The sequence below is a fragment of the Falco rusticolus genome, chromosome 7 (genome assembly GCF_015220075.1).
Source record: "Falco rusticolus isolate bFalRus1 chromosome 7, bFalRus1.pri, whole genome shotgun sequence".
Lineage (NCBI taxonomy): Eukaryota > Metazoa > Chordata > Aves > Falconiformes > Falconidae > Falco > Falco rusticolus.
The window spans coordinates 72,395,352-72,420,515 of record NC_051193.1 but is presented as its reverse complement, the minus strand read 5'-3'; the positions used below and the strand labels follow the sequence as shown (position 1 = coordinate 72,420,515).

Here is a 25,164-nt window from a genome sequence, read left to right as displayed (position 1 = left end):
AACCAAATACATTACACTAATAATCCATAATCCCCTATCAGTCTCGTTCTGTTTAAAGCCATGGTCTGTGTTTAAGCACCACTTTTAAAGAAAGGTCAGCAGATAAATTTAGATCTATTCAGCTTGTAGGCTGCGGTAGTTTGTTTTTAGATACATTGTGTACCCAGCAAAAAATGGTAAGATGATTAGCTGCCACAAACTTTTCCCATGAAAATTCTTTTTATATTTATTATTTATATTAATTGTTTTTAGGTGACCTTTATCAAAGCCTCTGGAAAATAGTTAATAAAGAAACAGCACAACTGTAAGGACTCTTTCAGAATGACAATCAACATCGCAAACTCGTACAGCTCACAGGTATACTTCAGTACCGACACTGCAGAAAACGGCCTTTAAATTGCATTCAGCCAAGACCCAGAGAACTTGTATTCATGAAGGAGCAAGGCTTCTCTTCTGGGATGCTGTGCACCAGTCTCAGTACTGCTAGGTAAACTGCTTATTGAATTTTCTGACCACATCATTAAAATAAATTAAGACACAAGGGGCATTGCAGACACATTGCCCTCAGTGAAGCAACACTAAGTCAGTCTGTCGGGAAGATCACAGTCAGGTTTCTACATCCAAAGAAGGCGGGGGAGGGCACAAAACCCCAAAACCCACAGCAAATCCAACAGAAGAGTGAGAGAGCTTTTGGAAGATGCTATCAGTGAAGACAGTGAAACTTTTGTCGAAAATCCCAGTGCCAAGCTTCCCATATTAAACCCTAAAAAGCGAGCCACTTCTTTTCAGTCTACTCTGCTTACCTCATGAGTCCAGCCGTCTTGTGCGGGGAAGACTTCTCTGCCTGCTTCCCTCTCTGCTTCATGTCAGACAGTCGCTGCCGCATGTTGATGGTCATCTCCGAGCTGAGACGCCAGATGAAGATACAGCTGTAAGAGGGAAAGGTGAGGCTAGGGTCAAGTCTCAGTTTGGTTTATTGACATTATCAATTCCCACTGCAGAGGCAAACAAGAGCCCTTCTGTCTGTTGGTGGGGAGAGACACACACACAGGAACAGCTTCACAGAAACTCAATCCCATCACAAGCCTCATGGCAAAAGGGTAAAACCTACTGTGGGCGAGAGCAACGGCAGAGAGATTTGCACAGACTGCTCTGTGATCCTACACCTTTATCTGACTATCTGACCAGCTGCTGCGGGAAGTGCCGTAACAGCCCCTCTAACAGCCCCACGGCGGTCGGCAGGGCACGCGGCGCCCACAGATGCCCTCTGCATCCTCAAGCGGTGGCCAAGCTGCAGCCTCTGACTGCAACTGCCCCCAGGGGCAAGGCCCTCCTAACGCCCACCATGGAGCCTCTCCAGCGCTCCCAGTATTTTACTTGGACTCTCTCAGGGAAGCTTTTAAGGAATTCGATTGAGTTTGGTCAATGGATTCAAAAGCATTGGACAGAGGGAAACATACAGTGCGATCTCATTGCTCTCATTTTCTTCAGAAATCTGGCTAAAAAATTTTTTTAAAAATCCTTATCATGTTAGAGAATACTGTATCTCACCTTCAGCTACTAGAAAATAAAGTGACCAGTATTTTCTCTGAATTTTAACCTCAGTGCTAATTCTTTCCATCTCATGCATCTTTCCTGTCTAGCTGGGTATATTTACGCCAATGTTGACACAGAGGTGGTGCTTTTGTTATCACTTATAAAATCCTACACCCTACCTAGGAACCCAAAGAGGATTTAATCCGGTTCTTCAAGACCCATCAGTGCCACCATACTCATGGGTACTCCAATTCACAGCGGAGTTTTCAGTGAGGGGCTTTCCCCTCTTCCTTGCTAGCCTGTGAAAGTTAACACGCTCTGCCATTTTGAACAAGGGCTATGAATTTTGGTCTCCCTGACCTGGAGCAAATGCCAAAAGCACCAGGATCCTGAATGCCTGATCTTCTCAGTTTTCTTCCCTCTCATGAGAGGACACTTCAAAAGATTTTTATTTCCATATCACACAAAAAGAAAACCAAAATCCCGCTTATGCAGTCTGCGGAGATTTTAATGAAAATCTAAAAATTCCCTTCTTGCCCCCAGCACCACTGTCTTTGTGACAAAGCTCTGGAGTGTCACTCCAGCTCCTGAAGTCACACACAGATGCTGCCCATCAGCAGCGAACATGCTGTCATCCTCCTGCCTCAGCTTCCCAGCCAGCTGCCTCCCCTCAAGCAGCAGCTCTCTCCAGCTTAACTGCAACTGAGAAAATACTGAAAAGCAGGAAACAAAGTTCAGAAAGCAAATCTGGCTTGTTCACTTATCCCGCCCTCACAGCTACAAAGCCTAGAGATAAGCAGCAAACAGCCCGAACTTGTCAATACATCAGCATCCAATGCAGAGCTCTACAGAAGCACTCTCCCACCTACCCCTTTTGCTGCCTTTTTTTTTTCTCCCCTTGCAATACTTTTCTCTCATGGGTGTCCCATTCCTTGTGCCCTTCCTCACTCCCGTTTTTCTTTCTATTCTCAGCTTAATTCTTTGCACATGCTGCTGTGTGTGAACAGACTATTTCCCCCGTTCCCCTTTGAAAAACATGCTTTCTCATCTCCTTATGGCAAAGTTCTTCACAAATCCTTTCCTCATTTCTCACCCATCTCCTCCACACCCTCAGTGAAGAAAATGACCCTTTTGCGCCCGCCAACGAGTGAACATTGTACCAAGTTACAAGCTTCACCGGGACCTCATATCTTCCATGTTTCTGGAATTTATGAGGAATCCACAACAAAAGAACTCTCTCTTCAGAAGCTTCTCCCCTAATCTATTTACACACATGAAAGGTAAAGAAAGAGAAAAACTAGATTATTTATTTTTTACTGAAAGACATAAAAAACCCAACTGATATGATTTAAGGTGATATATTGTATTTTCTCTAACAACTCACCCTCTAAAACTCTTTTGCCAGTTCACTTGTGCTTTATTAATAGAAAAGAGAAAAAGAGAATCTGGGTTGCTCTGGCCTTCAAATCGCACTCCAGGAACCATCTTTCTCAAAGGGAAAATTTTATTCAGTTCAGCTGACTTAAGCATTCACTGATCCCAGAAGCAGTGGGTCCATTCACCTCTGCAATCATCGTATTAGGCATATAGTCTCTTTTTCCCCTTGGGCTCAGTCTAGTGATTACTTGAGCTTTTGGCCAGCTGATTTGGCTCACCGAATCAGCACAAAACTCAGCTGGGAAGGGGTGCTGAGGTAGGGACCTGAATCGGCTTATGAGGGTCAGCCCTGCAGCACAGCTGATGGCGGGGAGTGGGGAAGAGGACCACAGGGACTGGAGCAAAGAGCTGGGACAGGCCAGCCCTGCTGCTGCTAGACAGACTCACTTGCCTGGTAAAACCTCACCAACAGGAGTGCTGCAAGACAACGTTCTGGCACCACTGGCCAGAATGTCACAATCTGCCTTACATCACAGCCCTGAAGGCTAGTGAGGAAACAGGCCACCTCCCTGTCTCCTTTCCAGCAGGGAATAGCACCCATGCTCAGCAAACCACAAGGGAAGTACTTCACCCAGGCGTCTCCTTCCAGGGAAGGATAATATAAGCTTTGTGAGCTTTGCCAACAGCACATTTAGGATGCGGAAAGCTCTGAGGCTGATTTGAAATTCATAAAGCATTCCTCATTAAAAAAAGAAAATAATTCTGCCTTCCTTCAGGACACACATTAAATCCAGTGTGAAATGGCATGAGTTGATATCACAAACAAGCAAACCGCTCTTACCTGTCACCAGAAACAGAGATCAGGTGTTTGCAGTCATTACTGAATTTCATCCCAGTTACAATCTCTGTGTGGAATAAAGCACAAGAAAGAAAAAAAAAAAATAAAAGAAAAAAAAAAAAGGAAAACCTTCCCTGAATTATTCCAACTGACAGAAGAGATCATTAGCCAAATAGCCTATCTGTGCTCAGTAATTTGAATCCTGATTAAAGCCAACGCCATTTAACAACGAATCTAGGCTTGACGTGGAAAGGGTATACCACAGCAAAATAAGCAGGAAGACTGAAGTCTCTTTTTGCCTATAATAGAATAGCCCATGCACGGTAGGAGCTGAGGGTGTATCTAATGAAACTTAATATATGCTGAAAGAACACAGACCACCTTTTAGGCTATTGGAGAAACTGCATAAACAAATACATGGCCTGACAGGCATGCGTGTGCTTGTATTTTACAATGCAAAATGCAGTCTGAAAAAAGTTGAAATTGCAATGAAATAAGCTATTACAACTTCATCCAACTATAACCTACTGCAAAATACCCACTGGGTAAACTCTGGTGGGGAGGAACCTTCAGAAAGCTTTGACTAGTATCAGACCCTACTATATAGTCATAGCAGAAAAAAATGCATTTCCAGAAGTTTACGTGCCTTACCTGAATGTCCATACATGGTTGCAACACACTCGCCAGAATAGAAATCAAATATGGAGAGATTCTTGTCAGAACAACTGGTTGCAATATAAAGACCAGAGGGATCTGTTTGCACCTGGTTTAGGAGGCAAGAGAAGTGCAAAGATCTGGTAAGAAAGTGCCTTCAGACTGCAAGAAAGTGGTCCAGGATACCCAAGACAGTCATAGTAGTTAACAGAATAAAAAGCAAGTAGCTCCCACAGGACTCAACTGAGTACCAGGTTATCCAGCATGCCTCGACAAATCTCCAACGTGACTAAACTACTAAAATTATCTGCAACCCAATCAAAGACTAAAGGCACTTAGATCAAATGCCTTCATGACTCTGGAGGCACCATCACCAAAGGACAGGCTTATACCTCTCTCTCCTACCTCCTTTTTAACCACTGGGGTCTTCTTTTCGTCTATCTTAAGATCAAAATAAAATAACACACACACACACCCCAAAACACACCCTCCAAAAAAAAAAAGAGAGCTGACAAAGGGAGATATTAAAAGACTCAAATCTCGAAGAGAGAAACTGAAAAAGAACTCAACACTGCTGAGAAATTGTCTTTGATAACAATGCTGTCAAATCTTCAGCATTTGCAACTCCCATTTTTGGGTTGGTTGGTTTTTTGTTGGTTTTTTTTCATATGTGCCCATTTGTGGCTTTATCTTGGATCAAACATAAACCCCCCCTGAATCCCTTGCTAGGTCTATAGCAGCACTACACAGCAAATACAGCTGCTGTCACTAAATGTCCTGCTTTGTCCTTTGTAGAACTTCAAGGAACTGAGAGTGAAAGTGTCTGGGTTTTGAGGGAGATGTGTTATTTAAATAATGATAAATTTATTTGGCTATGTTTATTTTGTTGAAGTGTCTTTTGCTTCCAATGTCACTGAGTTCTACTTGTTAAATTGCAATGTATATTATGAACTCAGAAATCAGAAGATTTAAATCCCAGAGACAACCATAATCCCTTGGTTACATAATTGTCCTAAAAATGAGCAAAGCAACATTAAAAATAATTGAGACTCCCCACTTGAACCACACATGAAAAAAACCAAAACCATAAAACATATTAAAAACGAAAAATCCAGCTCACAGCAACATTTCATGGTTTGTGGTCTGCGAAAGATATAATCAAGCACCCAAGCTTACCAGTAATAAAGTGTACCATTTTCATTATTTTGACTTATAAAAAACTTTGTAGGAATTATGATGGCCAAAGAGAAAGAGAACTTACCTTTCTCTGTAAAACAGAAGAGGTGACACTGAACAAAGCTGTTTGCCTTCCTCTCTCTTTTTGCCCAGTTATTTACATCCATCAGTAACAGACTAGACTAAACTATTTCAGTTGGAAGGGACCTAAAATGATCATCTAGTCCAAGGGCCTGACCGGTTCCGGGCTGACCAGGTTGAAGCATGTTATTAAGGGCATCGTCCAAATGCCTCCTAAACGCTGACAGGCTTGGGGCATCGTCCGCCTCTCCAGGAGGCCTGTTCCAGGGCCTGACCACCCTCTCGGGAAAGAAGTGCTTCCTCATGGCCAGTCTAAACCTCCCCTGGCGCAGCTTTGATCCCTCCCCAGGCATCCTGTCCCTGGGTACCAGGGAGAGGCGCTCAGCACCTCCCTCTCCACGTCCCCTCCCCAGGAAGCTGCAGAGAGCAGCGGGGTCGTCCCTCAGCATCCTTCTCTCCAAACCAGACAAGCCCAGAGTGCGCAGCCGCTCCTCACAGGACATGCCTTCCAGCCCTTAATAATAATACTGCCAGCCTGTGCAGCTGAACAGAAATATTTGGTTTAAAAAGTAGAAAAATTATCAGTGAAAACAAATACAATGAAGAAGCTTGTTTGGCAACTTGAGAGATATTTTGGTTGTGTCAATTGGTCTTCCCCCTTTAAAGACAAGAATGCATTTCTTCCACATCCCAACGTGCTGGCATCACTCTTAATGCTGAATCTTGAAGACACCTGGTTCACCAGGGCAAGCCCGGACCGTGGCAGAAGCAGGCATGCTCCCCTCCCCCAGGGCCAGGATGCCCTCAGCAGGTGTGAAACATGAACAGAACCTCTCTAAGCAGTACCAGGCTTGGCCAGCACTCCAACATCCAAAGAGTACAGGCTCTTCAGGGCAGAAGCTACTTATTTTCATCAACTCAAACAGTTTCACATGTATTTGCCCTCTGAAAATCACAGATTTCTCAAACACTGATCAACAGGCAACTCCACCTTAAAGACTGTAACAAAAACAGTCAAAAAAGCCACAATGAGCTCTCTGGAGCAGAAAGGAAAGTATTAAAGTGAGTGGACTAAATCCTCTCCTGACTGATACTGTTTCAGTTCTACTAGCTTCTACAGCATGGGCCTGTGCCTCACTTCAGAAACAGGACAGGCAGGGAAGTTACGTGTCAGCTTCAGCATTGACTTTTTTCCTGTTTTAGCATGACGGAACCAAATACCTTATCAGCCCCGAAGGATGGAGGGAGGAGGAAGCAGCAGCAGGATAAGGGACAAAGTACCGAGCAAGAGGGGAAAAAAATAAAATAATTTAAAAAAGTTATGTATTCAGATTTGTATTTCATTTTCTTAGCCCTGAGCTGCATTCAGAAGAGCTGGGGAAACAGGGAAACAGCCTACCTTGATGAGAGTGCCATCTTCACCTTGGGATCCCTTGTAAAGCTTCTTCTGCTTCCCACTGCTGATGTTGAAAACCCTGAGGGGTACAACATAGGACAACATTGTTCATTTTGCCCAGGTACTGCTCTGTGTCTCTTATCACCAGGGTCCCTTCCTCTTTCTGTCCCTCATTCCACGTGAGACACGGGGACGTGGCCAAGCCACAGGAAGTGGAGAAATGATCTCTATGAACTATAACCACCGACCATTTACATGATTCAACAAACAACCCTGACAGTAACGTAGAAGCCCAAGACTGGATGACATGTTATCAAGCAGATTAACTGAATTACAATTGAGGCTTAATTCTCAAGCTGATAATTGAAAACAAGTATAGCATCACGGCACCAAAGGAGAGATCAAATGGGAAGGAGAAAACCTTGCCATGCCTTGTAATGCCTAACAGTTACGTAGTGGGCACGGCTCTTAATATGCTTCAGTCAGTCCTCCCTGCTACAAAAATACCTGTGACTCCTTCATACCGAAGGAAAGGGTTAAGAGAGCGAAACCTTTTATTTACAGTAAAATACAAAACCAAATCACATTCAGCAGTGGTATTTATGTAGGACCAAAACTCTCACCCAGATATAACAGGAGACGACACACAACTACAGAGAGTCTCCTTTGCTTTGAAGGTAGAAGTAGACAGATTCAAGAAATGGATAGAAAGGAAGCAGAGAATGGATTCCACTTGTCCAAAGACAGTCACAACTAGCTCCATTTTAAGCTCCTACAGGACCTCACAGCTTCTCACTGGACGTATCTTTGAAAGCAAAAATTACCACAGCACAGCAGTTCTTGCCCCACACATCAATGAGGTGCCAAGGCAGGCACACTTGCTCTCCCAATAGAAAGGCTGAGCTCTGCAGAGCCACCCAGGGAGAAGCCCAGAGTCCCATGGGCACTTGCATGTATCCACAGCCTTTTATCAGCGAAGGGAAAGGCAGAGTTCAACCTCACAGTGTGAGGTGTGGCCTCAGATCTGTCTGAAAATGCTGTGTCAAAGAACTTAGAGGAACAATGATGGGGATGGGTGGGGCTGCCTTAGCCAACTCATTTATAACTGTAAAAATAATTTTAAGGCAAGAAGTAAACTAACCTGATGTTACGATCCTGGCATCCAATGGCTGCGTACTTCCAGCTGGGGTCTACATCCATGTCATACAGAGTGGTCTTCCTAACAATGTGATGTGTTCGGGTAAACTGAACCCCTTCTCCTGTCTAAGCAGTGGGTAAAGACTGTGTCAAAATCAAGTAGTTAACCCATTACCAAACACTTCTAAACACGGACGAGTCTTCTCACACAGGCAGCACAAACCAGCCCTTCCCACTAACCAGGTCTGCTGGGAGCCCCTGGGACTGGAGGCACAATGAATTCCTCCCTCCAGCCCACAGTCTTACACGACTCCTCACAACAGCCCTGGCAGCAAAAGCAAAGCAGATATCCTAACGGTTCTCTGCTTTGCATCTAGCTGCAAGAGGTCAGGATGGGAGCAGCCGCACGCTTCACAGAACTGGTTCTCTGAATGTAATCTCTTGCATTGAGTCAGTGGGAGACACTGAGGCTGAAACAGCAACAAGCTCAGACAAAACTGCTATCACTCTTTAAAGTGCTTCCTTTGTGGAGAGATTATTTTTTAAAAAGCACACAAAAAAGCTTTAATAAGCTTACCTTCTGCGCAGTACGGAAGTAGATGCTCTTGTCTGCCCCACAGCTTATCATTCGCACTTTCCCATCATTGGCTGGAACAAAAAAAGCAGGAGCCGATCAGAAGATAAACACAGACGCAAGGTGCAGGAAAAGTTTCATTTATACCACTGCCCATTTATTCCAGTCCTGATTAGCTAAGACTGACTCTTGCCTAAGCAGCAGGGTGCTGCAGTGAAACACCAGCCCCTTCTCTGGGACAGCATTTGTTAATGCTCCGAGTGCACAAGGCATTAGTGGAGAGGCTTTACAACAACAGATTAGGGTATAACTGTCTTCTCCCTCAACAGCATGCTCACGTGCTTATTCCCTACGTGCCACAGCACTCTGCAGCAGTGTGACAAGTTCACACTCCGTATGAGCTGAAAACGGGCAATAGGCACTTTCCAGTCCTCAGTCACATGTTTCTCGCTGCCCTTCCTTACTGCAGGGTCGAGCTTCCCCTCTCCCCTTAGCGTTCTTTTGTACCCAACATGCTCCTTCAGCAAAGCAACACCTGATACAGCCCCACATAATGAAAAGGGATCCAGCACCCCCGGAGCCCAGTTGAACAGCACCCACTTCGAGCACAACCACGCTTCGCTCCCAGAGCAGCACAAAGGCTTTGCTGGCGGGCCCCGAGTGCAGCTCCCTCCTAGGAGCTGGGCTGGCGGCGTTCCAGGCCAGGTCACCAACAGAGACACCTGCCAAGAGGAACTTTTGCTGGCCTTGGAGCTCCTTGAGAAGATAACTTGAAAAAGCCTCACAGTGGCTTCATAGAGCCTCTGCTATGAAGCTGCAGCCAGGTCTTTTCACTTGGGAGCTACTTCCAAGCTGAGGTTCTCATCCTTGAAGACCAACTTGAGCTACAGCACAGCAGCGCTGCAGCCACACCTGTGCCTGGCCACGTACCCCGCTGATCCAAATCCTGACCTTGACCCATGGACTCAGGTTCCCAACTTGAACCTGCCTCGCTGCCATGGGCTTGCCTGGCAGGCACCAAACTGTGGCTGACGCTGCTCGCTGTCTCCAGACTGATCCTGACCTTGACTTGCTGACCTGCCTTACCACTGTGGGTTTGGCTGGTGATCAGGACTACCGGCTGGGTCTAGTTACCGTCACTGGCCTTGATCTGTCCCACCACATCCACACACTGCGGGACTTCCCCATCACCAGTGATGCCACTACCTCTTTCTGCCCTCCTGCCACCCGCAGCTACTGGTTCCCCCTGCAGAGCGGCCAACTCCTGTTGCTCTCCAACAACAGCACAACACACTGCGCTGTCGTCTGAGCACCAGCAGTGACCGAGGGCCGGGGATGCAATGTGCTCCGTTATGTGAATGCAAAGTCTTACACCAGTTTGCAATGACAAATTTATTTGTGACTAGTTAATCCCAAAACATTTTTTATGGGTTTGGGGACTTGTTTTGGAGGATGACTGTTCCACAGTTCTCCTCACCAAGAACAGCGTATAGCCATCTGACATCAGCTAAAGGGACTAAATCATTACAGAAAACAGCTTCCCAAAGACATGTTGAGGGCTTCAATCAGGAGAGGTTTTTTGAGTGGGGAAGAAGGAAAGGAGAAAAAAGCAAAAGGGAAAAGGCGGTGAGTATCGCCAAATACCACCTTCTGTTAAGACTGCAGCTACAGAAGATGACAAAAAAGCAGCTGCAGCTTCAGCCTGGCGTATCCCGGCATTTAAGCAGTTAAAATTACTTGACAGGCACACTGGGGAAAGAGCAGTGCTCAAATCCAGCTTTGGAGGGAGGCCATGATTCTCTACCTGCAAACTTCACAGCAGTGATAGAAGAAGAATGTTCATCCAGGGTCTGCTGCAGGCTGTAGTCCTTTCCAGCATCCAGAACATGAATCAATCTATCCCGACTGGCTGAGGCTAAGAGCTTTAAGCCTGGCAGGAAGTTAAAAAGAGTGCAAGACCATTACTAAAAAGTCATCTGCTCTTCAGTCACTATTTTAAAACAGATTCTCAAGTCATCCCAGGGACAAAAACATTATACTGCAGCTAACTACATGAATGGACAGAAAGGAACACCCCTGGATTTCGCACTATAATAACAGAAGTAGTTTCAATCTCAACCTCTAATATTCCAAGGAAAAGTATGAGAAAGAAGCCTTTTTTGAAGGCTGGCTCTACTGGTCCAATGCTACAAGCCTGCTCTGAAATGCCGGAGCAGCTCACCACAAAGTATTGACATACAAAGGCTGGACATTCTGACTTGTTCAACACTACATTCATAAGCAAAAGGGAAGAAGCTCCACTGCATTCACCTGTGTCAGGTTTGGAGTACTCCAGACATAGGATCTCAGAGTCATGGGCTTCCACCTTCAGCATTTCCCTCAGAGACTGCAATTCATATATCCTAAGACACAACACTGATTTCAGTACGTTTATTAATAATTAGCAAGGCCTGGTTTTGATTCTCACGCCTGCCCAGCCTGCAGTCTGCACCAGAAGCTCTATGGGATTACCTGAGAGTGCCTATCCTGTCCCCTGAGGCCAGGTGCTCCCCGCTGGGACTGACACAGACAGTGCGTATTCCCACCTTTGTATCCATCACTTGTGCATCAGCTTTGTCTGCGCTTCCTGCTGAGTTGTAATCAGTGTCCAGAAGTACCTGAGTGTTGTCATCTACATAGATGATTTTCATCAAGTCCTGGGAATACAATACACGCACAAATACTAACCAGCTACAAAATATTGAAGTGAGCATCTGCCTTAGAAACTGGGCTCCTGGCCAACACATACACTTCACTGGCAGTAATGCTGTAATTGATGGGATCTTTTAGCTAGGATCAAGCACTCAGCCCCTTCATACTGTAGGATGAAAGTTTCACAACTGTGTCTCATGATCATCCTTTGCAAAAGATTTCCCTTCAAGCTAGACACTAACAGCATCTCCCGCACAACAGACAAGCTCTGGTACTAGTGATTACAAAGTAGTAGGGGACACAGCAGGGATCAGATAGACTTCGAGGGATCATCCAAGTCAGCCCATGCCTCTCAAGCAGGGGCAGAAAAAGCAGGAGGCTTTTTTCCACATAGCAGATTGCTGAGAAGGGGCAGGTCAGGGCTGCTGTGCCCATGGATCTTCCAACACAACTGAGAATGGAAGAAAACATCTCTAAGGAATCACTGTTCAGTGTACACTCTTACATACATGAAGAGAGTGTAAGAAGTTTCTCATTCAGTTCTCCCAAACCTCTGCCTCGTTTAATACACTTTTTCCAAACAAAACTTAAAGTGCTTACACATTACAGAGATGGAGAAAGAGCAACAGCTTTCCTGGACAATATGAACCATTTTGGAAGACACTAAGCTTGGCAAATCCTTGGGCCGTTTATGGAAAAAGCAGTAGTTCCCAGGACCATTTCAGACAAACTGTCTTTCCACCTGATACTCCTTTCATATTTCTTCAGGTTCATACCAGACTTGTGCTCTGTTTACAGAGAAGCTTGTGTTGACTTAAGAGATCCAAAGAAGTTTGGGCCTTAACTTGGGAATACCTGTGCATGAGGAAGAGCAGGGGCAAGGAGGTGATCAAAACTGAGGATCTTACATTGCTGAGGATGTTGCGGTGCAGGGCTGTGCCATGAATGTTGGAGCTTTCAGTGTTCCACAGACGAATGGTGTTGTCAGAGGAGCAGGTGATGAAGGAACCAGGGGGAAGGCACGACTGATTGTTGTCCTTCACCTCCGGATACATCTAAGGGCAGGTAAAATCAACCCCTGAGTAAGGCTGCCTGGCACCTGGCTTCCTAGACACTGCTAGCAAGTTTCAAAACAGAATGAGATAAAAGGACTGTCCTCTCTGCTGTGTAAAGGCAGGAGCCAGCCCATTCTCCTAATGAAAACCTGTTTGCAGACCAGAGCTTCATATCCACTTCAAACAAATGCTCACTGTGCTTCCCTGAATGCATAACATCCCCTTAAGTAGTGCGCAACAAGTCAGCACCCTTTGTTTCTAATAGTTCAAAGAGCACCTCAAAGACCACGCAACAACCTTGCACTGTTTTCAACTTTCATCTCTACTGTTGATATATAATCCAGAAGAAACGGGTGATGTGTAATTAACAAATAATTACAAGAAGAGTCCTCAACCTCTTCCCACTTTCTTTCCACTTCCCCCTTTCCTGACCACTGTTGGACATATTTCAACTTATTAACAATTACACTGTTTCCTATACAACCTTTGCATCCCTCCGAGGGAAAGTCAACTAGTCAGACTGGAAGATGACAGCCATTTGAGAGGCTAATTCCAGATGTCCTGGTAAACAGGTTAAGAAGGATCCAAGTTGAAATCTTACCACTTGTTTTATTCCTTTGACTGTGGAGCACTTGCTCACCACAGACCTAAACCAATCTTTTGGGAGCCCCTACATTCAGCTTTGCCCAGTTCTGCTCCTCTTCCCACCTCTCACCCTTTAATGGTAAGACATTTTGTTCCCAGTAACACACTGCATCTAACACACTTCGTCAGCCACTGCAAGTGCAGCCAGAGAACTGTTCCCAGCTCCAACCCAAGCCCCGCAGCAACCACACTAACCACAGGAGGAAGCCTGAGTCAATTCTTTCTCTCTGCAGTAAGTGTTTGCATTCAAGTTTAGCAGCTCTTCGGATGACTTCCTCAGCTGCAACTCACAATCCAACGCTTGTCTGCAGACAACATACCTCAATGTTCCACACGCAGGAAGAGTGGTACAAAGCGGAGTACACCTTGCCTACTTTCTTCGGGTCTTTGACATCCCACACATACAGGCTGTGGTCATTGTATACACAGGAAAGCCACTGGTTGGTGGCGTCAAATGTCAAGGCAATCGTGTCTGGATACTTTGCATCAGCCACACCAGAGAAAAGACGACTGCACAAAGAGAGAACAACAGCCCAGTTAACTTGTGCTCTCTTGGGGTCAGAGCAAGGAGGTAAAGCATGAGAGCTCAGATTCCCTACAGGGCACTAGCTCTGTGGCATGTATCAGTAGAGAGAGTCACTGGCTGGGAAGACTCATCTCTTGAACAACCAGAGTCCCAAAAGAAGCCTGAAAGTCCCATGGCAAACGTCATTCTCTTTGCTATTCAGCTCAAGGGTTCACCACAGGCAGGTGGCAGGCTTTCCCTGAAGAACAACCAGATGGGACACTTGATCATCCCTGGAGATCATCACCATTTACCCCTGCATAGCCAGGTGGCAAAATCCAAGTCAATCTCAAAACAAAGGGGAGCGGGAGGATCATCTTTTGGTGGGTACTGTATTTCGTTTACCGATTGCAGGAAGGGCAGTCCTGCAGCACCAGCACAAGGGACAAAGGAACAATCCATTTCAGCGGCCACTTCTCTGGCATGACTCCCTTCCACCCCTGCCCCACACAGGCCAGCTTGATGCTGCTCCCAAGATGGGCAACTGCGGATGGGCACAGTCCTTGCTAGACAGGCAAGCTCTCCGATGCAAACTTAAAAGCAGAGGAATTCTGCAGAACAAGGAAACACCTCTTTCCCCAGGTCAGACCATGATCACGCCATGCAAACCCTGTATCTCCTCTCCAGGGAAGAAGTAAGTCTCTGTTAAGTCCTCCTGCCATGCATGTAAAGGAGCTGCTCTCTTGACCTGAGGTGAACACAGTTATGCCACAATGCTGTAATGATATCGATAAGGCAATTATAGCTAGAACACCAGGGTGTTGAAAGCAGGTAATTTAGAAGGACTGATGGAGGTGCAGGGGTAAGGGCCAAAGTGGACATAGCACACCAGACAATGGGAGCCCTGCTTCTGCAAGTGCAAAGCTTTGAGGGCTAGAAGAATGCAGGCCAGGTCCTATCAAAAAATCAAGTCATCATTGATATAGTTGTAGGCAGTTCACTGCAGGCAAGTGGCATCCCACAGAGAGCTTCTGGCATGCATGGGAGTATGAGTCGTCCTGTATTCTCAAGCTTCTTTGGAAGCAATTAAAAAAAAATTGTTAAGATTGTAATCAGCACTAGAAATGCATGTTTAAGAATCACATGAATATTTCTGCTTGACTGATGCGTGACAGCAGCAGGGAGTATTTTTAAGGGGTCCATACACAAAACTGCTTGACTTCAGCACTACCAGAAACCAGTAATGTTTTAAATCAAGAGAGTTCCTCTTCCAGCTCCCCTCTTCTGGAGAAGAACTACACAGTGCACTGTTTGAACCTTTACCTCAAATCCCCAAGAAAAGTTTAGAGAAAACCTGTTGAGATACAAGGGGAAAAGACAGACAAACAACCAAACCCCCAAAGGAGTATGTATCTGTAGATGTGGGCACTCCATATATGCAGTGGAATGATGGCTGATGGATTCACACACCTTTGGATTTCTTTCCCCACTAGTGACAGAAGTGAAAGAGAGCAACGGAAGACGACTGGGAAAGGCTCCAATCAGGACTGGCAAACAGCCACACAGGAAGGGTTCTCGCTAGCATAAGCCTCCACAAGCTAGCAGATAGAACTGTACAGAAATCACATCACCCACCTCAGGTGGTGAGAAATAGAGGGCCAAGGCAGAAGATACTGAAACAAGGTAGGAAATCAAGACAAGAAGGCACAAGATTGAGGGAGAGGAAAAACTACAGACAATAGCAGATTTAGGTCTGTAAAAGATTGCAAGGGAGACTTCGAAGAAATGCCCTGTGGGAGCCTGGGCATCTCTTAGCAATGTCATTATAGTGGTACGGAGGAAAGTCTTCAACCCTCACCAGTGATAAGCAAAGGATGTGCCAGGGTACAGGGATGACTGAAGTGTGCCACAGCATCCTGTGCCCTCTGCCCGCTTGCTCGTAGCAACTAACGACAAAAGCCCCCAGACCTGAGCAAGCCCAGGGAGATGAGGGGCGAGACGTGCTGTGCAGTGCAGCCACCAGCTCTGGGCTGTAGCCCAGCTGCACAAGGCAAGGCTGCGGCCACGCAGCTCTGCAACAGGCTGCCAGTGTAAATCCATGGGAAGAGCACACTCCAGATGACAAAGGTCCAAGGATGAGTTCTAAACCCCACAAGCCTGCCTTGCTCCCTTCCACCCTCTCCACGGTACCTGGCCTCGGTGACACTCGCGATGTCTGTCCCCAGGAAGTGCGGCTTTGGCAGCGTGGTGACAAAGTGAAGGTTCAGAGGGTTAAAAATCCGCACGGTGCCGTCAGCACAGCCACAGAAGACGTAGTCCTGATTCACAGAGATGCAGTTTGCCACAGTGGTCTGAGGAGGACACAGCAGACAAGAAGGCGAATAAGCAATGCGCTCTCGCTTCAAAGGTCACCGGACACACAACAGGGAGAACAGCAAACTGACAGACAAAGGAGTCATGATCAGAAGAGCTGAAGTGAAGTCGAGCCCTGGGAGTAAGAAAAAGCTTAAAAATCCATTTTTCCTTTCCGAGGAACTTCCCAGCCAAGGTCCACTGCAGATTCCAAGTGGTTAAGGAAAAAGCCCACCTCCTCTGCCACCCACTGTGGTAGGACGTCAGCAGAGCTACATATTTGCTCCAGCTGAGCCTTACTCAAAGATGCAAAAATGTTTTTTTGTTCCTCTGTGACATTCAACACCACTGGCAGGCAAGCAGCACCTCACCCTCCACTAGCATGCCAATACATTACCTCTCACAAGGCGATAAGGAAAAAAAATAAATGGATTTTCTTCCCCTCCCATTGGGATCTGTACAAATGGCAGAAAATGGTACAAAATGGAGTGTGGTGATAAGGAGATGAGTTCAATGCAAAACTTTTTTCCAACTTACTGTGAAGCTGTCTGTATTCTGAGCGAGAGTAAAAGGCAGATATTAGGGATGAAAGGAAAGGAAAGAAAAGAAGAGGCATTTCACTTGAGTGAAAGCATGGAAAGATTTTTTTACCTTGATTTTAATACGCTGAATCCTTTCAAGTGGGCACCTTACATTCAATTGAAAGGAAAATAAACATGATCAAATTCCAACTATGGGCCAAGCTGGTGGTTTAGAATAGCCAAACCAGCCTTGGGAACCTGTGTTTGAGATGCATAAGCCAAATATGACACTGCAGAGTGGGCAGAAATCAGAATCCTTCTAAAACCCCTATTTGTCCAGGCCAATCCAGGAGGGACAACGCGGGGGTTGCCAAAGCTGCATGAGGACATTGCTTTGCCAGAAGAGCAGTAGCTGTAACAGTGAGGCTTGAGAATGAAAGAGCCTCAGCGATTAATACAACCCCTCTGCCAAGAAGCAATGCTATTTTTACCTGTCCTTCCAGGTTAAATCACAGAGTGGCAGAGGCCCAATGATTTTCACTGCTGGCGTCCAGCTTGCGCTCCAAAACCCTTATTATTTGTTGCTCCTGCTCTGCTTCAACAGGCACAAATACTGCAGGACAGGAGAACGTAACACTCACCCTCAGCTCCACCCACTTGTCTAGCAGCCTTTTTTCATTGAATTCACAGAGCAGGCCTGAGGATGTGATACAGAAGGTGCTGTCAGCTTTTTTGCCCCTTCCACAAGCCACGTCCGCAAAGAAGTTGTTCCTCAGTTCTCCAAGCAATCCCGAGCGACCTAGCAAGGGGACTGTGGCATTGACCTACCAACAAAAAACAGTTTGTTAGAGTAAGGCACTCCAGGCAGACAGACATTTTTTAGGACATCAAGCCTTGAGTGCTGAAGCACCTCAAAGAAAGAGAACTGCAAACAGCCTACAAGGAGAGGCAGGGACATGTTTTACTTGCTGCAGACCCACTGGCTGCATAGTGTACTGGGACCATCAGTATTAGCACGTGAGTAGAACAGAACACTATCAGTGCCACCGAAACTGTGCATCCAAACGTATGACCCAGAGAGAGCAGATCAATCACTGGAAGAACAACCTTTCCATGGCCAATCTGTGATTTATACCAAGCGCCAAAGCAGCGTCCAAGCATGAAGTAGGAACACCTGCTCACAAGCACACATTAAAATTATCATATGTGGATCCTGTCCCCTGGAGAAGAACAGAACAGCTAAAAAGTTTAAAAATGTCAGTTGACACTTCAAAGTAACACTGACGACCTTTTGAGATGCTCATACCAGCATCAAACAGCTCTCCCACCTCTGCGCTCCAAGGAGTTCAGTGACTGCAGCTCTTCTCTAGGTTTTTTTGATCCTTCAGTACATGTGACTACTAAAGAAGCAGCATGCTGCTATACAACCCCAGGAGCCATGCCCCTACCTTAGTGCAGGGTAAGACAAGCTTTTGGTGCTGTTTGGTGCTACCAGCCCATGAGACTGAGACTCAAGAGCCTGGGGTGGAGGGCTAAACTTGGATCCCAGCAAAATCAAAGGGTTCCCACTTCCCACAGCTCACTGGGGCAAAATCCACCCTGCTGCAAGATGGAAATATCTGCCCACAGCTTGGCCTTGATGCACCTTCTCTCACCTTGGAGGTTTTGCTGTCATCCAGGTACCAGAACTTGACGTGTCGATTTCCAGCAGTGACAAAGTAACTGCAGTCCTCCGAGAATGACACAGCTGTCACTTTACTTGAGACTTTGTTGGCTGCCACTACAATGTTTTTCTGGAAACATAATCGTTTAGATAGCTTAATTTCTTTGTTCAGAAGCAAAGGAACTTATTTCAATTGCAGGCATATATCCAGTACAAGCACCACAGCAGGGAAAAGACGAGGCTCAAACTATTTTTCGTTCACCCCTGAATGCAACCTCCCCAGCATCAGCTGGGAGCACTGATCTGGCAGATAGTACAATTCACATTTACATTCAGCTCCACTTCCACATTGACTGGGATCGAGAACAAACCAGCAGGCACTAGCGCCTGCAGGAACTTACTGTCTGAGCCATGACAAACACATTGGTTTCACAGTCACCAGGAGCTCAGAGCAAAGCCATTTCCATTTCTAAACAGCAAAAGCAGATGTAAGCCAGCATGAGGAAGAGCTCTCCCAGCCTCCCGGCAGCAGTAAGGGCAAGGCACTCAAGATAGGGAACAGGTATTTTCCACAGGGAAAACGGTACCAGTTCCTCCATAAATTCTCTCTTCTTTTTAAAGACATGGTGCTTTACTGAAAGACTCAAAACAGAAAAAGACCATGCCTGTATTGGAAGGGACAAAGCCAAATCTGCTACGCCTCAAATGTGCACCTCAAAACATCAAAGAGTTTGGGAAAGGAGGAAGAACACGGGAGGGACCAAAAACAAGAACAGATGCTGCCCAGGTAGAACAGTCAGATGGCAGGAGCTCCCTGTCCACACCACCAACGCTCAGTTTTCCTCCCCCTGCCTTTCCCCAGGGATCGGTAGAAGTGAGAGTAAGTTTTCCCCTCAGCCTGCTGGGGGGTTTCAACCACGTAGCACACAATCGACAGCAGCGTGCCACTTTTTATTCTCGCTCTTTTCTTTTACCCTTCCTTCTAGGGACTCGGCTGCTCCTGGTCTTCCCAATGCAATGCCCTCAGCACACAAACCAAGGGCCCACCGGGCTGTGTGCTGACAGAACTGAAGAAACCAGCAACAGAGGAGTCTAGGCTGCTGCACCATGACCATGGAGGGACCCCCAATCCAGACTGGGGAAAAAGCAAGGGGGACAGACATTAACATAACTTCTTTCAAGACAACGCACACAGAAAGGCTTAGGACCCTTGCAGACCTCCACATCTGGATCATTGCTGTGGCCTTTCTTTAGGGAAGCAAGGAGACCCTACAGACAACAGGGGTTTTCTTTTCCATCACAATCAAATGACTGCGTAAGTCTCCCAGCCAGAAAAAACAGGGAAATCAAAGCAGCAGACAGAAGAAGGGTTGTGGTTAGAAGTACAGGGAAGTCCTTCAGGAGGTCTGTGTTCACATCTTGGTCTCTTATTCTTCTTTGGCTTTGGTCAGGTAAAACCCCTCTAGTTTTGGTGCCCAGCCTGCAAAATAAAGTCTAGCTGGACCCCCCCCATAGTCACAGCCTGGAGCGTATGCTTAAAGTGCGTGTTCTTCAGCGCAGAAGGGTGCGATAGTCCTCACCTCACAAGCTCTCATGGACGTAACTATAAACAGGATCACAGTGAACAGAAAAACCTGCATAAGCAAGGGAAAACAAAGCTACTAGTACTGTCCCACAGATGCCATGCATTATGACCACCTCCAAGTTACTACCTTCGTTTGCATCACTAGAAAGAACCACAGGCTGAGCACTCAGTTTCCAACATGGACATACACATGTATTATGACTACACAGTTCAGCTAGATGAAAAAATAGCAAGGTCAAGCTTCAGCTCATGCAGGAGAGAACTAACAGCGAGATCTTAACTTACAACACCGGAAACATGATGAAGAGAGTAACATACTAAATGAGCACAGACTTACAAGCTGCAAGAAAAGAGAAGGCGCCGGGGAGACCTTACAGCAGCCTTCCGGTACTTAAAGCGGGTCTACAGGAAGGATGGGGAGGGACTCTTATCAGGGAGCGTAGTGACAGGACAAGTGACAATGGTTTTAAACTGAAAGAGAGCAGATTTAGATCAGATAGGAGGAAGAAACTCTTCACTGTGAGGGCGATGAGGCACTGGCAGAGGTTGCCCAGAGCAGCTGTGGGTGCCCCATCCCTGGCAGTGTCTAGACGGGGCTGGGGACAACCCCGGCTGGTGGAAGGTGACCCTGCCCGTGGCAGGGGGTGGCAGCTAGGTGGTCTTTAAGGTCCCTTCCAACTCAAACCACTCTATGATCCCATGAGATTTCACAGATGGACTTAAGTTTTTTTTAAGCCGCATCTCTTTTAGGGAGGGTTACAGCACCTGAAGAGGTAGCAGGGGCTGAATAAGTGCTTAGTGTTTATTGATGCGGAAGACTCCAAGCCTGCTGACAATGAATTTTTCCTTTCTTATATACAAAGAGCACACACTTAAATGTTTTCTAGAGGATATGACACGGGCTTTGTTTCCACAGAGTGCTGCCCCAACACAGTGGCAGACAGTGTGACCTCCACTGGCTTTCACACACTGTGATTTCTCAATGTTCCCCTTCTCAGTCATCACGGATGGGATCCAAGTACCACAACCCCTGGCACAACAAAAACAAAACAAGCCAAGAGCATCCACTAAACCACAAAAGAAATCCCTGGCTGATGAGAGCTTCCTTCCTCAACCACCTCATAAATTAGTTTTTAATAAGCTTCTGAAGGAGCATAAGGCTTTGACAAGGTTTCATGGTCCAGGCTTCTCTGGCTGGACAGCAAGATGTCACATGTCCCCAAGTATAAAGAACATCCCTTCACTGAAGTGACTCAGACCTTCCCTAAGGGACCATAGCTCTCTCCATGTCCAAACTTGTCTGTGTCTATGAATGTCAAAAAACAAACAACAGAATTTTTAAATAAAGCAGAAAGCAAGATGAAGTAATTTGCAGTCAGACTATCTGCTTTTTTAAATTTAGTAGCACCTCAGGGTTCACCCTACCTCCAGGAGCACTTACCTTCCATGCCCACACATTGACAATCATGTCATGCTGGTAGCCCACCGAAACAATGTACTTGGAGCTGGGGGAGAAGGCCACACAGGCCACGCCGTACTTGTGCTCCTGCAGCTCAGCCACCTGGGTTCGCTCAGCCACATCCCAGACGCGAACTGCTGGCATGTGCCCGCTCTGGGGGGGCGAGAGGAGACAGAGAACAGGAAATGTAACCCCCGAGGTCAGTTCTGACACAGCCGAGCACGTAAAGGGGCGGGGGGCCTTGGAAAAAGATGTCTAGATGGCGCATTTGCACTGGGTTTAGAGGTTCCTTCGATTCTTTGAAGCTCAGCTTGAGACTGACAACCTAAGGAGCATATGCATTTCAGCAGGTGCCTGGAAGAATTAATACCATCTCTCCTGCTTTAATCCTTTTCTTACACTACTCACAAAACAGCCAGAGACTACAATACTTTTGATGCACATCCCTGATCTTTGCAACAGAAACTCTCAGCTCACAAAAAGGACTATGATAAGACAATACAGATAATAGATCACATCTTGGCGAACTAGAAGGCCCTCACATCCTCTGCTCCTAACACAACGTGGACATCCGAGATCTCAGGCCAGGTCATGCCATGCAAAACCATGACCTGACTGTTGCCATAACTATCACACACCAGTGGAGGGAGGCCTCTGGGAGGCTAGCAGCATCACTTCTGTCACAAAGGGAACACACCGATGCTGCCTGAAAGACTATGGGCAGTGTCAGAGAAGATGGTGCTGAGGGAACAGAGCCTCTGGTTTTATGCTTGTTCTCCAGAGAAACAGAAGGCCACAGACCTCAGAAATGCCAATTCAGCAGCACCTTTTGCCAGACGATTCTATTCTTTTGTTTCATTGGTTTTTATTAAACCAAAATAAAACCAGGTGCACAAGATGAGCTGAAATGCTGGCCAAAAATGTGCCTGATGGGCAAATCCTACTCAAGAGCCTGCTCATGATTTCTCATTGAAGTCTGTCAAAACAGTAGCTTGCAAGATAACATATCCATGGCAACATGGCAAAACGGTACCCTTTCTGATCAGCTTTAAGCATGTCATTTGATTGTGTGGGAGACACAAGTCTGATCACGAGGAGAAGTTCAAAGCTTTAAAAATTCAGAACTGTAACAGTTTTAATTGTCTTGCTCAAAAGCTTTGCCAGGTAACTGCTTGTGGCCTGGAAAAATGCCGTGGTCAGATTTTACCGCAGTTGGTGCAGTCCTCCCTCCTGCAAGGCAGAGCTCAGGTCTCAAAGTGGCTGGCAAGATGTTACAATGAGCTGTATCAGCTGCTCTTCAAAGCAATTGCTGTACTTAAACACATACATACATATGTGCGTATATACATATATATATATATATATATATAGGTATTTCCCAGCATCCTAGCATACACCCCAAGACCGTAACAAACTGAATTTTTATTTCCTTATTTAAGAAACGCTTACCAGAAGTGAGCTCTGCGCAATCCCCATGGATGAGGAATCTATGCCTCCATGGGGATAAAGAAGAACAGGAGAAAAAAAAAAATATTCTTCTGGATTTGAAATGCATAAGAGACATTTATTATGTATAGCGTCCAAGGACTAACCTCCATGCTCTCCTTCCGGAAAAGCCAGCCATGCAGAAAACTCAGGTGTAACTACACAGAATTAGCAGAAGACTGCTAAAAGTGAGCTTGACAAAAACTAAGAGAGCATTTCCCTATGGGACAGAGGTTGCACTAAAATAAGACTGTTGACACCAGCAGGGGACACTACTACACTATGTAATAACTCAAATCTCAGACACGTGGGAGGATACCCAAAAAAGAAATGGTTTTACAACAGGGCAAGAGGAGACACGTTTTGCAACAAGGCAAGAAAAAGCCCCTTTCAAGTATAACTGGAAAGGCTTTTTTTTAAAAAAAAAAAAAAAAAACACCCGAATTTGCCATTTATGCCAATTAAGTTTCAAACAGAAAAATCGGAGTTGTTAGTAAGAAAAAAAACCCACCTCATTTTTTGCCACATTTCCTACCTCACATGAAAAGAATAGAGCACTAGAGATTTTAAAAAACATAATAAAAGAAGGTATCAGAACTGAACAACAGGAAGAAAAAAATAATAATTATATTTTATGATTTTAATATAAAAGGGAATTTATTACATTAAGGCTTCCAGAGTGTAAAGAGGCATTAAAACAAATTACAGCTAAAACCCCTCATGGTTTCCCTAGAAAGTTAATAACAACAACAATCCTGACGCTCTAATGGAAAATTTGTGCTGATTTTTTCCGTGTCAAGGTAGCCTCCACCCCAGAACACTGTTGTTTCTGTCCTTGGCCAGATCCATGCAGGAGTCAGGCCCAGCTTGGGAGCCACCCAGTGACATGCCAGCTGCCATCCTGCCATCATGGGGCGAACAGCCTCCGCCTTGACAGCTCTGACACAGGGCTGCGACACGCTTCTCTGTGGCTGAGGCTCAGGAGGGGACCTGTTCCACACGCGGACCCTCCCCACATCTGAGAGGCACAGAGCCTAGTGGTACATTACCATTGATCACACACAAGAGCAAACTGAGCTAGCTCAGCCGTATCGGGGACAGTCAGCATTTCTGTGATTTCTAACATCCGGCGATTCCAGCCTCAGGACACAGCCCCCGTCTTGAACTTCTAATGCAGAACAGACTCACAGTGCACTTATCCTCATGCTCCCCCTCGGGCACCCTTGGAAAGAGCAATTGTTGCCCCCAGCCAAACAACAATGCCAAACCACAGGCACCAGTGTCTTCTGTCACTATTCCTAAAGCTCCATTCCACATGCACTTTTCACTTTTTCCACGACACTCTTACTGGCTTCAGTTACTTCCTGAAATCCTAAAGGGATGTTAAACTCAGACCAAGAATAAGGTCCACTCACTGACGCTAGAGCAGAGCCACGCTGTGTATCACTCCACTTATTTCCACTCTACCTTCAGCCCGCAGATGCCACCCCAGAAGACCCATCCCCCAAGCTGATGAGTGACAACACACTGAAAAACTGCCAGCAGGAGCACTCAGAGCCACCCATAACCCAGCAGGTCCACTCAGAGATGCAACACTTGAAATAGATTTGCCTGTGCCAAGGCAGCTCACTGGCTCGTTTCTTCAAACACCCTCTGTCTTGCTTCAAAATACAACAGACAACAGGTATGCCCTCTCTCCTCTCCCACTTACCTCTCCTGTAACCAAATATTTTCCATCCGGAGAGAAAGAAAGTGCTGTAATTGTTTTCCTAAAACAGAGAAAATGACACTGAGAAACATTTCCAACACGTGATTTCATTTCAATATGTCATGACTGGGGAGTAGGTTGGGACAAACTGGAAAGAGGCTAAAATCACACAAAGCCTGACACAATGGTTTGGCTTTGCTGGAGGTCTAACACGGGCCATGGGGATTCCCTGCTCCCCAAGTCCCAAGCAGCATGCCTACAGCACCAGAAAAGCTCCAAAAGTCAAGACTCATCCTCTTTGTGCCTTTATTCCAGATGCAGGACCACATCCCAGTCCTGGCTTCAATAATGAGATCATAAGTCTTCAGTGGAGGGAAGAAAAAAAAAATCAGATATTACAGAGTTCTCATAAGATCTCCTCCATGTCATGCCTGTCAGCAGCTCCTCACGGGACCACAATGTTTATGAGGTGGCACCTCGTCAGCAATTTCAGCTCAAGTTAGAAGGAGCTGCAGTCAAACAGCAGGCAGCCTCTCCCCAGGGCAGCTCTCACTGAGGGGATTTAGCCTGGAGCAGTGACACCTCCAGCATTTCACTCAAGCCGAAAAAACCTTGAATTCACCTCCCACAGAAAGCAAGCCCAGCTTAAAGCTTCACTCACCTGGAACTGTTTAGAATGTGGTGTTGCTTATTTTTTCTAGGGTTGAACAGCACAACAACACACCT

General features: G+C 46.1%; 1 protein-coding gene across 5 annotated transcripts in view; it reads right to left on the bottom strand.

Annotated features, from left to right (window-relative positions):
* The window catches only part of MAPKBP1 (mitogen-activated protein kinase binding protein 1), a 103,928-nt gene that overhangs the window by 24,046 nt on the left and 54,718 nt on the right, over positions 1–25,164 (bottom strand). For 4 of the 5 annotated variants that reach the window (XM_037394569.1, XM_037394570.1, XM_037394572.1 and 1 more), the window contains exons 4-21: positions 25,100–25,162; positions 24,442–24,499; positions 21,228–21,398; positions 18,194–18,331; positions 17,180–17,362; positions 16,555–16,572; positions 15,856–16,016; positions 13,481–13,670; positions 12,369–12,515; positions 11,281–11,465; positions 11,080–11,171; positions 10,574–10,699; positions 8,773–8,843; positions 8,200–8,321; positions 7,062–7,137; positions 4,403–4,514; positions 3,755–3,818; positions 804–929 (exon numbers count right to left, since the gene is read on the bottom strand). In XM_037394569.1, the coding sequence (XP_037250466.1) occupies positions 804–929; positions 3,755–3,818; positions 4,403–4,514; positions 7,062–7,137; positions 8,200–8,321; positions 8,773–8,843; positions 10,574–10,699; positions 11,080–11,171; positions 11,281–11,465; positions 12,369–12,515; positions 13,481–13,670; positions 15,856–16,016; positions 16,555–16,572; positions 17,180–17,362; positions 18,194–18,331; positions 21,228–21,398; positions 24,442–24,499; positions 25,100–25,162 (2,103 nt within the window). The remainder of the gene's footprint in view (positions 1–803; positions 930–3,754; positions 3,819–4,402; positions 4,515–7,061; positions 7,138–8,199; positions 8,322–8,772; positions 8,844–10,573; positions 10,700–11,079; positions 11,172–11,280; positions 11,466–12,368; positions 12,516–13,480; positions 13,671–15,855; positions 16,017–16,554; positions 16,573–17,179; positions 17,363–18,193; positions 18,332–21,227; positions 21,399–24,441; positions 24,500–25,099; positions 25,163–25,164) is intronic. The other variant, XM_037394571.1, reaches the window with a different exon arrangement.